Source organism: Drosophila obscura, unplaced genomic scaffold (assembly GCF_018151105.1).
Source record: "Drosophila obscura isolate BZ-5 IFL unplaced genomic scaffold, ASM1815110v1 contig_189, whole genome shotgun sequence".
Classification (NCBI taxonomy): Eukaryota; Metazoa; Arthropoda; class Insecta; order Diptera; family Drosophilidae; genus Drosophila; species Drosophila obscura.
Window position 1 is genome coordinate 1,254,977 of NW_024542777.1, and position 13,567 is coordinate 1,268,543.

At 44.0% G+C, this 13,567-nt stretch overlaps 2 protein-coding genes across 6 annotated transcripts in view; both read right to left on the reverse strand.

Annotated features, from left to right (window-relative positions):
• Window positions 1–13,567, reverse strand: part of LOC111066770 (venom dipeptidyl peptidase 4) — a 64,438-nt gene that overhangs the window by 11,031 nt on the left and 39,840 nt on the right. The window lies entirely within an intron of this gene.
• On the reverse strand, window positions 4,564–5,280 carry LOC111066777 (thioredoxin-2). Its single transcript, XM_022355628.2, has one exon. The coding sequence runs from the start codon at window positions 5,166–5,168 to the stop codon at window positions 4,692–4,694; it is 477 nt and encodes a 158-aa protein (XP_022211320.1). The 5' UTR covers window positions 5,169–5,280; the 3' UTR covers window positions 4,564–4,691.

Consider the following 13,567-nt stretch of genomic DNA (forward strand, 5'->3'; position numbering starts at 1 on the left):
AGGGTATAAAGAGAGAGCCGGCGTAGGTGAGTGGGGCAATGCCAACTGGAAAGAGAGATACGAGAGCAGGAGAAGCTGCCCCAAGGGGAGTGGGCCCAAGTACAGAAAGAACAAATGTGATAAATGGTCTAAATTGTCAAAGGAAAGACGGTAGTAGAGGACAGACCAGTACTCCCGGAGCCGCCGAAAGAGTTCCAACAGGCAGAGATGGGATTGTACTTCGATTATCTGGCCAAGAGATTCGATCGGACTGTGTTTGATTGGTCAAATACGTTAAAAGCTTGCGCTAAGGATTCTCTGCTTTCTGCCACATCTGCAATCGCTTTAAAAGTATTGGCTTGAGACCAAAGAAAATGTTCCTTTGGCTGGCTCAAAATCTATTGCAAACACAGCAAGGGAAAATGTACTACCACATATTTGTTTTATGAGACCCGAATAAATCCGAGACTCTGTCCATTAAGCAACTTTCCAACTGACCAAACTTAATGTGTATGTTTACCCAAACCCAAACCCAAACCTGAACCTGAACCATTTAAGTTCATTAACTTGCGGCTTGCCGGGAATTCGATGTCGTATCGTGCTGGTCCCAGCTGTGGTGCTGCCTAGATGCATTAAATATTAATGAGTTTAAAAGCGGAAAGTAATTTGTTGTCTCGGAATGAGGAATTACAACAATTTGAGCATAAGCCGCTCTCAACTGACAAATCGCCCTGCCCTCCCACTAATGTGGGAGACTGGGCAGCATATGCCCGGATGCTGGGGCGTCTGTCTGATTTGTCTGCTAATCCAGCATCTGCAATGTGCTCGCTGCCAGGCTGTTTGATTTTTCATTTGTGCATTTGTCAAGTGCGAGAACAAGAAATTGCAAGTGGCAACCGACAGGCAGCTGATGGGCAAACAACCAGCAATCGAAGGAGCAGGGACAGGGACACGGACAGGGACATGGCGAGGGAACAGTAAAGGTTTCATCAATTTTGTACAATCCACTTAACTTGAAAAGCCGGAGGGCAGTCAGCCAGGGCAAAAATGCGAGAGCTATGAGCACGAGAAGCGAGACTCCCTCAATTCATTTGAATTTGTTTTGTGGTAGAAGAAGGGAAGGATGCGAAGCACTGGCAGCTAATTGTGGTCGATAGATATGAAAAGGGTTGGAAATAAATGAAAATGAGAGCAGGCATGCCAGCTCAATCTTTAAGTCCTTAAGAAGTCCCATCATGAAGTTGCACCAATGCAATCAATTTATATTTCGCCATTCGAAATACGAGTCGTGTGGTGTACATACATATACATATGTCCAGGCCAGTATCATACATCTATCCATCACCCTCGTGTCGATACATTTTTATTTACATGCTGACGTATTGAAAGTCTAACAAAATTCCATATTAAAAATCAGTCAAATTCAGAACTCTGCGTCAATATTCAGTAGTTCTTCTCAAGGAATTATGTCCGAGAACAGCACGGAGTACACCTCAGAGGAGGCAAGACGCATTCCGATGGCCTTCAGCCCCATTCTGAATCCCAATGGCACAGATTCAAGATCCGCGGCAGCCTCGCCGTCACCGTCCACCACTTCCGTGGCTGTCAGCGGGGGAGCGAGCTCCGTGACCAGCTCAGTCCTTGAGTTGCGACAGGCTTTCTCCAGCCTCAATGAAGGAGCCGCCAGGCACAGGGGAGAAAGCGACGGGACCAGCTCGGACGATGCGAGTCTCCTCCAGCCATCCAGGCCGCGCAGGCCGGCCCTTATGAGTCGATCGACCTCTCTTTCGAGCTTGCAGACACTCTCGTCCTCGTGGCAGGGTCGCTTCCCGATCGATAGCGAAGGTTACTCGCACCGGGACGCCTTGGCCTTGAGACGGCATATGTCCGAGCTAAGGATAAATCTCAGCCGATCTTTTACCCAATCGCAACGACGTCGGTTCCAGCGCCACCACCGTCTCCAGGCCGCTCAGGCGAGTAGCCCCGCCACTTCAGAGAACGATGGGAACGAGTGGGATGGCCGTATACCCCAATCGGCGCTAGTTCGTGTCCTAGCACGCGGCAACAGCATCAGCGACTGCAGTCAGTGCAGCAGCGATACGAAAGAGGACGACAGTCCGAAGGTGATGACTCCAAATCACCAGGAACTTGACGGTTGGCTCTATTCGCTTGAGGTTTGAGGAGGTGATGAGATACACTCAAGGTCGGGTGGTTGAATTTCTTGAAGCTTGAAGCTTGGATGGTACGTTTGCAGGTCTTAGGGGAAATAGAGTCTGGTTTTTGGCACCTGTTTTGTTCTGTGACAATAAGGATTTTCCTGGTTCGCTGACCACAAGCACCTTAGGACTTTAGTTTTAGAGCAAGAAGCAACATAGTCTTATTCTATTCTAAGTGGATGGCTGCCTTGAAAGTTCTTTACTCTGTTCGATCCTGATGCTCGGCACTTGCCACTTGCCACTTGTTGAAACTCTTAAAGTTCCCTTATCCAGTGCCGCCTTTTGCTCCCTTTGTTTCCCACACTAAGCAGCACTTCATATGTGTGGAAGTGTTTATACAGTACAGAGTAAAACGGGGGGGGGAGGAGTCTGTCGAGGGAAAAAATAATGAATTTGCGGCATGCCACCCAACACTTGCTGCCGCCCGCAACATGCGCCAGATTTCAGCTCCGACTATCAGCAGTAGATGCACATGCATCAGCCCAAGCTGGAGTCCAATCCCAATCCCAATTCCCCTCCCACCTTATCTACGCCACCCACTATACACCCTGCAGTGTGGCATGTGTGGAAGCTAATATGTTGGCTGGCAGTGTCGCCTCTTGGAGCCGTTGAAAAATGCACTGACATGTGCCACAGCTGCTGCTGCTGCTGCTTACCCTTGCCCTTACCCCGCTCCTTCCTTCCATACGTGGCAAATGCACATGCATGGGCGTGGGCTGCTGCTGCGTGTGCTCGTGCTCTCCTGAAGGGGGCGTGTTGATGCGCTGAACAATAGCCATAAAAAGAATTAACTTGCATAACAAAAGAGATGCGGTGGCAAGGGGTGGCCATGGAGCTTGGACAAGGCAGAGCTTAGAATACGTATAAATTTCCCCGAGTCTCGGTATTGGTCGAGTTCCAAATTTATAGCTCACACTCGCACGCTGCCTTGCCCACATGCCCCCCACAATGGCCCACAGTGGCATATGGTTCGAGATTTGCGTTCCTTTGTTTATCCGAGGTAGAGGGACGAAACTACGAGCATTTAAAATTAAAGACTGTTATGGCAGTTTGCGGCAGATTATGGCTCTAAAGGAGAGAAAGAGAAAGACCCTTGAGCAACTATCACGAGTTATTTGACAAACAATTATTATATTTAATAAATCCCTTCCCATGTGTACATGAGTGTTTTAATTAGGCCAAGGATCTATAATGTGCAGATCGTTGTGGGAAGTGCTATAACTTGCATGTTTTTGTTTTTTTTTGCTGCCAAGGGAATTTAACCGCCGTAAAATAAAACTGAAGTCTTTAGCCACTAGCACCCCACCCATTCGATGCCTCAAATACTCTGTCGCCAGGGGGGAAGAGACGAAGAGCATTTCAGTCAACTGCAACTGCTGCAATTTCTCATTTTAATAAAAATGCAAATGTCTCTGGCTGAGAAAAGTCAAGGAAGCATCACACTCTGTCTCCCAGCTCTCCATTCTGCATTCTCCACTCTACACCCTCGCTCCCGCCATATTAAATGCAGCGAAGCTTTTCGATTTTACAGTAAAACGAAAACACCAGCAAAAGCATGAAAAAAACACAAACAACAACAAGGAGCAATGCGAGGCAAACGAGAAAAAGAGAGACACAAATAAGTTTTCAATAAGGTCCTTAAGAATGTTAAAAGGAATGAAAGTTGGCGGCTGGTGGGGGTGTGGGGGGGGGGGGAGCATTGGCCTTTTCTGACACCGCCTCCCGCCCCTCGTTGCATCACTCAGCTGGAAGTTAAGTAAAACAAAGTGTCAGTTTACAGCTGTCAGGGCCCGAGGGACATAAGCTGTCTTCGTCTCTCTGTCTATTTCTGTTTCTCTCTCCCACAACTTATCGCCGATTCGCACTTAAAGTTGAAGCCGCCAGAGCCAGATGACGCTCCCACCAGCATTGTCCATTGTCCCGACATAGGCCGTCGAGCCGATTGGCTTTGGCTTAATTAATCTAATTGAACTGCCCGTAATGCGAACGACAGATGGACGAGAGTCACACATATGGCCGGCTTATAGAAACAACATTGCATTGAGACAATGGATGCTGGGGGATAAAATAGATCGCAGATGTCCTCCGAAAGTGGGCTAACAAAAAGGTTCATTGTTTGGTGTGCAGAAGGTGGCAGGTATACAGATGATAGGCGCGTCCTTTAATTAGAAAGCATATTCAGGGCAAAGCATTCACCTGACTATGTACATATGAAAATGGTGCCAATTAAGGCGATTTATTTGTCTACAATAAAGATTACTATGGAATGAACTCAATCATCTGTGTAGTGTAGCTCCGGCAAGAAACTCAAATGGAGGAACGACAGTGAGAAAAACAGGATCTGGATAAGAAGAAGATTATTTAACTCAATCCCCAAACATATTTCCCACTAAATGCGCACTTGAGTCTACCCCCAAAAGTCGTTGACACTCAATAGAGGCCAGGCATGGGTGTTAAATTTTTAATTTAGAGCAATAACCGAAATTCGTGACATCCTCACTTCTTATCCATAGTTGGCTTCTTCTCGAGCCTTTTCTCCGCTTCGCCCGTTGCCAAAGCACTCTTGGCGGCCTCGGCCACGGCACGCGAGGTCCCAGCACCCTCGGGTGTGACCGTCTTCATGCCTTCCGGCTTGCCGACAAACTTCTCCACAGTGCTCTCGACCTTCTCAGCGTTGCTACCTACAAACTGGGCTAGAGTCACCTTGTTTTTGATGATCAGGAAGGTAGGCATGCTGGTGATCTCGTACTCGATGGCCAGTTCCTCGTGGTCATCTACATCGATCTTTAGGATGAGCATGCGGCCGGCATACTCGTTGGCCATCTGCTCGAGTCGAGGCCCGATCAGGGCACAGGGACCGCACCAGGTGGCATAGAACTCCACCAGGATGTGCTTGTTGCCCGCATCGCCGATGATGCTATCGAAATTGGTTTTCGATTCCACCACGATTACCTTCTTGAGAGCGCTAGCCATGGATATGTTGTTCGGTATTTATTTTGGGTCTTAATTCGAAAGACGTTTGTTCAAAAGTTTGAAATTTCTATCAGATCTAATGTGTTTTTGTGACAATGAGTTCCTGGCTGTGTGAACTCGGGATTTATCTGTGCAATACTTATTTATTTTTGTTGTTCTTTGCCTTTGGGATTGTTTCTCATGCACTTGATTCACTTTTTGGTAAGGACCAGCACTTTACCGCCTGCTCTTTTTTGGGTTAGATTTATTTTCTCTGAACCTAGCCTTGGTTGAACTTTTCTGCTTAGCAACTTTGTTTTTATTTTGTTTACTCTACCAATGGGATATAAGAAAAAGGTTACCAAGCTTAGGGATAAATAACTTAAGGAAAACCAGAATGAATAAGGCATCCATGTGTGGGGAATCAGCTATTACCTCATGATAGTTTGTTTAAAACTCAAAGCTATGAGGATTGCAATATCGGAGAAGGTTGAGGCTAATTTCGGTGGAATTTCTTAGTGAGGGCATTTCAGATGCGACTTTCAATGCGCCTTACAACCATTGTTCCTGGTGTTGGCTGCTTGTTTGCTCTGTCATGCATTTGTCACAAATTAAGACAAATGCACCGCAACATCTTGAGTGTGTATAAGGCTCCCAGCCCCTAAAAGACTACTTACATGTTGTGGCATGTGTTTGCTCGCCACAATGCGGGTGTCTTGTCTGCTATCTGGTGAGTGTGTTTGCCTAAAGCCTTTCTTTTGCTTGATTTTTTGTGTATTCTTGTGTGGTATTCTGTTCTGGCTGCTGGAGTCGTTCTAAGCCCATTCCAAGTGTATCTCCTGAGTGATTTTACAGTGTTTTGTGTGGGGCGTTAAAGCTCTTAGCACTTGACATTGAGATTCTCGTTAATAATCCGCTGATTCTGTCTGCCACTGTCACTGTCACTTTCACAGTCCCTGCCTCTGTCGTTGAATCGCTCTATGTTTTCATCTTGCATAACCTAATGAGTACGGTACGCCAGCGCTTTAGCCGCCAAAAGCGACGCAACGAAATGGGATGGAACGGAAATCGCAGGGACATGTTGTGCAATCAGTTTTACATCCGCTTTGTGAGTGGGATTTTTTGTTCTGCCAGTGAAAGTGCTGACCTCGTCGCACCTTGACACACAACCCACAAGGAATGCTATAAAAATGCGGGAATAGGAACAGCAATAGGAATAACCATCTAGCGAAAATATTACTCTTGAAGCACTTACTAGGCGAGTGGAATAAGTCACGTATCTGGCAAGACAAATTGCTTCAAGTGTGCTTTCACTCAGTCATTCAGTCACTCTTCGTCCCCAGTCCTCAGTCCTTAGTCCTCTTTTGTCTCTTCTCTCAGGCTAGTCAGTTATTCAGTTATTTTTATTGCGCATACGCCATGTGGCCCGCATGTGGAATAAAGATATGTATTCCTTTTGCGGTCAGCTACAAAATGGGGTCGGCATTGCAATGGGGCCCAGATTATTGTCGCTCTTGTCGCCTTCGGTCGCGTGCCACAAATCATATTTGGCAAACAGTTTTTGTCGCTGAGGATCAGCCTTCTGAATAATGTTTGAATGGTTTTCATGTGTGATCCGAGTATGTGATGGATTTGCTCTGGCCTTAGTTCAGACAGTTTTATGTTGATGGTTATATGTGGGAAATCCTATGCCTGTCTTCCTCTCTGCTCAAGCCCATAAAATCTGTTTAAAATCCCAGAAATTCCTGCAGCATATCTGCACAGCCCCAGCGTGAAGCTGCATTGGCATGGACCGAAGCCATGACCAGATAAAGGGGCAGGTTCCAACGCAGTTTCCAGGTTTTATCTCCCCGTTCAGTATGGGTGTGATAGAAATCTGTTATGCAGCTTTGTTTGCAGGTTAGCAGATGTTGCTGGATGCCATGCCACATGGCTGTACGTACTGTATGTACTCGTAATTGGCTTTTGTTTGTCGCCCATTCGGAGGAGGAACCACATGAACAGCATTATGGAGACACGTTTAAGCTTGTCAATGCCAGATGTTGGCTGACAAAATGATGAACAATCCAAACACAAAAGACAAATACAAATACCAACCTACAACACCATCACCAGCATCAGCACCAGCACCAGCACCAGCACCAACACCAACACCAAACAGCAATTTCATTTAACAAGTTTATGAGCTCTTCCAGCCGACAATGAAAGTCTCATGCATTTGGATTTTGAGTGCGTCGCAGTGCTGCTCCCCACAGTCTGCCTACTGAAACCGTCTGGCCCCCATTGCATTTGCCTCATTTGCCTGGGAGTGCCTACAATAAGGTTCAATGGGGCTGCTTCCTCCATCTCCGACCTCGCGTGCCTCTTGTCAACGTGCGAAAATCTCTCGAAAAACACAAGCAAATTTTATTTTCTATCAAAAATGTTGATGCTGGAACCGAAGCTGGAGATTTCCCCCATTTTCCGACTGCTTTTATGGTGCTTAGCAGCACCAGTCTCCTGGCATGGCTCAGTCTCCCCCTTAACCACATGACAGTCGGCATTTGGCGGGCCTGAGCCTTGTAATGAGGTTCGGCGTGCTGGCAGCGGAGGACCGAGAGGTTAAGCAGGACCACAGGAGGCGTTGGCGCATAAACAGGACTACGAATACGCCCGGCTCTTCGCAGCATTTACAGTTTTTACAAGCTGCTAATGTGGGCGTGGCTGTTGTGGTTCTGATCCGAGTGTAGGCAATGGGATTTGCATTCGGTTTATGGATTTGGCAGGACCCTGAAGTCCCATTATGTTTGGGCTTTGCAGCGAATTCACAATCTATTATCGATGCTATGGAAAGCGAGAAGACCGTACGAGTACTGTTGTTTGGGGGCAGAAGTTGGGCGTAGTTAGTTACCTGTCTTACTTCGCTGTTTTTTGTAGTACGTAACTCAAAGCTTTCGGCTAACCTAAACGGAATTTTCTCTTCTATCCGTTAAAGCCTGTTACCCCCGATAGTACCCCATCTCTGACGATAAACTGTAGCGGTGACTGTACATTACAAATCGATTCTTTCCCGCGTAGAGTTGCTGTATAATTAATCACTTTAAAATGCAAATATTTGGATCACAGGTTTTTACAGCTCAAAGTAAGTTAAATTCCGAAATCAGCTACGTTTTTTTCATCCCAAGCTGCTTTCATGCAGGTCCCCGTAGCGTCCCCAACACTAAACAAGTTTCAATCAATCAAATCCCACGATAGAAATCATCTGCAGCAGGCATCAGACAACAAGCGAAAGGGATAAAGGCAGCTCCTGAGTAACCCCCTTAACGCTGAAGTAGCATAAAAACCACATGTGCTCCAACATTTTGTGCTCCAGATGGCAGAAGGAGTGGAAGCTCCCTTCTCCGCCGGGAGTGGGTCTGCCTAACAAGCTGCGTCAACAAACTAAACCACTTTGAAATTAACACGTTACATTGACATTGACAGCTTTATGCGTGGCATGCCAAGTGTCGCGGTAAGTAGAACTGGAACTGGAGCCGACAGAGAAGCAGCCAGACCCAGATCCAGATCCAGAGCCAGAGCCACCACTGAAGCGGGAACAGGCGCTGCTCCTTTGTGATGGGACTGGCAAGCTGTCACTTTCTGAAGTATCGCTTGATGCTGCGTGCAGAAATCGCACAAAAACGGAAGTCGCGCAAAAAAGGCAATTTCCGTTATGTGGTCTAAGCAACCGTTTGCCACACGGAGATGTCACTGGCGAGGACGCGGTTCCAGGACGCCTTCCACCATGGCACTGAAATTACCAATTCAAATGTCAGGCTATGGCATAACACTTCATGCGGAATTAAATTCAGTGTCAATTGGTCTCCCGCCTAACGAGAGACTCGCGTGCCTGCTGCTGGTGCTGCTGCTGGTGCTGCTCCTTGGGTCTGAATCTGTTTCCAAGTTGCCTTAACCCATTAGTTACCCGGCAAGGTTAAGGAAAAGAGAACTTAAGAACCCTTTGAGTCTGCCAGCCCATTCAATTCAATGTAGCGGCATTTGCTTCTGCCATCCAGCCCAAAACAATTTTTCAACTTTTTCCGTTTTCTAGATTTTTTTTTTAATATTTGAACGTACAAAAACTGACCCTACAGAATTTATGTTTGGATGGGTTTTCCCAAAGTAAGTGAAAAAATTAGTTAGGGGCTTGGGGGCTCGGAAAGTGCAAGTTCAGCAAAAGTAAACTGTGCGGAAATATTTAAAGACTGAAGAGCTTCAGGCTTCGTTTTCTAATGGATTGCCAGAGTTTATTGGTAAAATTGGAGGCGTCGCAACGCGTCGCCAATAAAGAACAGCCGACACAATCTAGATGTTCGTGGAGAACCTATTGTATAATGGAATCAATTAGATTAGTTCTTGATGGGGAGCTATCGTCAGGCTCTATCAATCTTACAATCTATATAGTTGCAATCTTTCTTTTCCCAAAAGCTTTTCTTATCAGTTGTATACGTACATTTAAGTTTATATGTAGCTGGAACTCAAAGTGTTTGGTTATGAAACCAAAAGTCAATCATGCCATTGTGACCCTTTTTTCGCTGGATTTTCATGGAATTTTTATGCTCTGCTCCGCTCACGCACACTTCATACAGAATTATATTATACGAAATGACTTCTTTTGTGGATATTCAACGATTTGATTGCCATTTGATTCTCATTCTGTTCGCTTTGCAATGGTTCCCGGGAGACAAATATCCAAACAATAGATTTGTTGCGTCAGCAATTTGTTTATATGCAATAAATTCTTTGTAAATCAACGATAATGCAATTTATCTGAAAGAATATCTTCTTATTCTCTTTCCTTGTTTTTTTCATTTGCATTGGAATTATTTTCCGTTTTGCCAATTTTCAATTTCGTTTTTGGTCTTCGTTGGCCCCATTAAATTGAAAAAATGTGCACTTTATGGGAGCTTGATATTTGTGGGCAAAATTTACGAGTCTCTGTGTTAAATTTTTTGTAAAAATATTGACTTTTCCCTCTCTTTTTTCTGTCGGCTGCTGTCAATATTAACACAGTTAAATATGGCCTGAGAGTGTTGCATTTTAATTATGTCATAAATTTGTGGAGTGCTCGGTAAGAAATACCAATTAAGGGTACACATAATTTTAGTAAATAAAGCAAAAACCAATTTGTATCACTAGTGATGGTTTGATACACTTATTTCCAATATCTTTAGCTCTTAATTGGGTTTCGTTTAAGATTCTGTAAATTGTAGTTCCCCCAAAGATTGGGAAGCCATGAAAGCATTTTCAAATCATTTATCTACGCATTCGAGCACCTCTCCCGCTCTCCCCTCAATCCCTTGAATCCAATCTCTTCCCTCCTTCACTGCAATGCGACGAATAATTTTTATTAAAATGTCAACAGCCTGGCAATGAGCATTGCAATTGGTTTGCCAACCTAACATCCTCCTCTGAAGAAGAGGAGGTCCTTGTTTGCCTGCCAAGAGTTTAAAATGTTTGCCAGTCCATTGCAGTTTCAGCTCTGAGCCTCCCTGTCTGGGAGAGAGATAGAAAATGAGTAAAGGGGGACTAAACATATCAAACAGAAGCTGCAAAGAAACTTGGAAATGGTAGTTTGGTCCCTAGGCGCTGGAACACGTTTCATATGCGGCCCATTGAAATGGGGCTAATGCAAAAACGTGCAGCAATTACAGGCACACTCTTTGCGAGTTTTTGGTCCTGTAAATGGAATCCGAACCTTAGGAGCACATCAATGTACGCGGCTGGCAAAACAGAAATCCTTTTAAAATTAGTAACAAAAAGCTAAAACAAACAAAGCAAAAAAAAATATTGTGAAATGTGGAAAATGTGGTCCGCTCATGAGCTGCGGCTTATGTGTGGTGGAAAAAGCGAAAAAAGGGCTGCAATGAACAGCGGAAGACGCGAAACGATTTAGTGGATCAAATTGGAAGCCAACCACTGGCTGAGAGTCAGTCCATATGCTTTCTCTCTATCCGTATCTCTCATTCTCTCTCTCCGCATTTTCCTCTTTTTTACAATTATTTACTGCTCTCAAGTACGTACTTCGATTAACTGTTTTACCAGCGCCAGTGTGTCCCTGACCAGACACATATACAGAAAATATTTTAAAATGTCCACCCAGAAGTTGGGAATAAAAGTTTATTGAATATCGTAAATGTTTACGATATACAAGAAGTCACTCCGTATGGTCCAGATTCAAGTACAGTCGCGTAATATGAAAGATGACTGCTTCTCCTCTCTCTCTCTCTTGTTTCATCTTGGGAGCCACCACTGTCTCTGCGGTGGTTGTGGGCTTGAGGCTGCCTCTAGGCGATCCAATTTGAGATTTATATGACAATTAAATGGCTCAATTAGGATTCATTTCGGCATTTGTGGTGTTGAGCTGTACATATATATGTATATGTGTGTGTGTTTGTGTGTGTGTGTGTGTGTGAGAAGGGGTGAAGCGAACGTAAAGAAGTGGTGAAAGTGTGAAATCTAATTAACTTTGAAGGTGTACCCGGGCTATGTTGAATGAAATCAATAATGAAATGGCATTCTCAGTACTTCGGATCTACTTTGAGGACTCAAAATGTACTGTAATGTAAAACCTGTGTGCTTAAAGATCGGTTGAGATTTAAGAGAGGTATGGGAGTGGTATGAGAGAGGTATATACTTAAAGGAATATCAAAATAAGGATAAGTACTTGTTTCTGCCACAAAAACTCGTTCAATTGTTAATTTAATCGCTTTAATTGCAAAACGACACATCGAGTCTGTCAAAACCTCAATCCATTGCTCAATAATACAATTATGAGCCAGTTGGTTTTCCACAAATGGCAGCAGTGGGTTGCCAAAGGGTGTGCCAGTGCCTCATCTCGCCTCTATACGGTAACTCAACGAAACAATTTATTTTCGACGCAACTTTCCTGCATGTGCCTACTTCTCGAGGTCCTTTCTTCTTGTCGCCATTCAGAAAACCCATCAAACTACAAATGGCCGCACCTCGTGTTCCATTCTCGCTTTTTTCTTCAGATTTTGTTTTTTTTCTCTCGCTTTCTCCTCGTACCTCGCTCCTTTTCTATAGTTCTTCGTCACAGCTGGCGCTGCTCCTTCTCCGTTCGCCTTCCACCTCGTTGGGCTCAAGTTTTATTTGTCGCAAAAATATTTTATTGTTGCAAGTTCATAAATAAGCATATAAATTTAATTTAATGTAAGGCAAAAAGGATCTAGGCCTAAAGACTTAGGCACTAAAAATGCCCACATGCATACACCGTATACACGTACACCGATACACACACTCATACATTTTGAGCGTATTAATGTCGCTCCATATCCACATAAGGGAGATTGCATTTAATAACCAACCCGAGAGTAATAAAAATACGGACACTTTCGGTCAGTTTAGGTGAACAAAATGGCAAAATAAATCCACCCACGCTCTGGACTGGCAGTAAAAATAGTTTTAATAATAACGGAAAACTTACGAGAGCCTGATAAAGTACCAGTTAAAGCATTTAATTTGTGCGCCCGCAACCTAAGACCGGAAATGTTGAGCCTCAGCTAGTACAGAAAAAAAACTAATATTGCTTGAGTAAAAAATGATAAGAAAACAGCAAATGCAAACAACTTCCAGGTAAACCTTTAATCCTCCGTCAGAAGAAACTCCCCACAATAAAATCCAATATTTACAATATTATTATAATTCAAGACAAAAAGCTGAAAATGTGCTAGTGTCTTTGTTGAGATAGGGAGTCAACGAAACGGAAAACAAAAGCCCGGATGAGCACCACCTCAGGTTAGATGCGATGTCTATCCGGAGTTGGGGGGATTGAGCTAGAGATTAAAGGAATTTTAGTGAGCATTGAAAGGGAAGAAAATTACAGGATATAAAGTTTCCGATTGAAGGAAAATCGCAGTGAAATGGGACTGAAAATTGGAATGAAAAGTGGTAATAAAATATTTTTCAATAGAGTATATATTTATGTGTATGTATGTCAGTTTGTATATTCATTATTTCCATTTTTAGTTTATCTTAATTCGGTAATAAATGGTTCTCATCCATTCCAAAATTCAAGGCGGAAAATTTTGATTTATAATAGACCGATAAAACACTAATTATATTTATGGCTTTTCTACCCACTTTCCCGAATAAAGGAAGTTTTTCAAGTGCTGTCAACAAATTTTCAATGAAACAAAAGCAAAAGTTTCACTTCTTCATCTCGAGACCGAAAGTCCAGCGAACTGATGAGCTGATTGTTATACTAATAATATGCGAATGAATAACAAGGCAACTTGACCGAAGATCACGCACACATTTTAATCAAATGAGTCTGAATCCCCGACTCCGACACTCCCAATTGGGCCGATGGCGCCCTCCAAACTTTAGTATTTTTGAATCCATTTGTTTGTCCTTCACAAAACTTTATCGAAAATTTTACT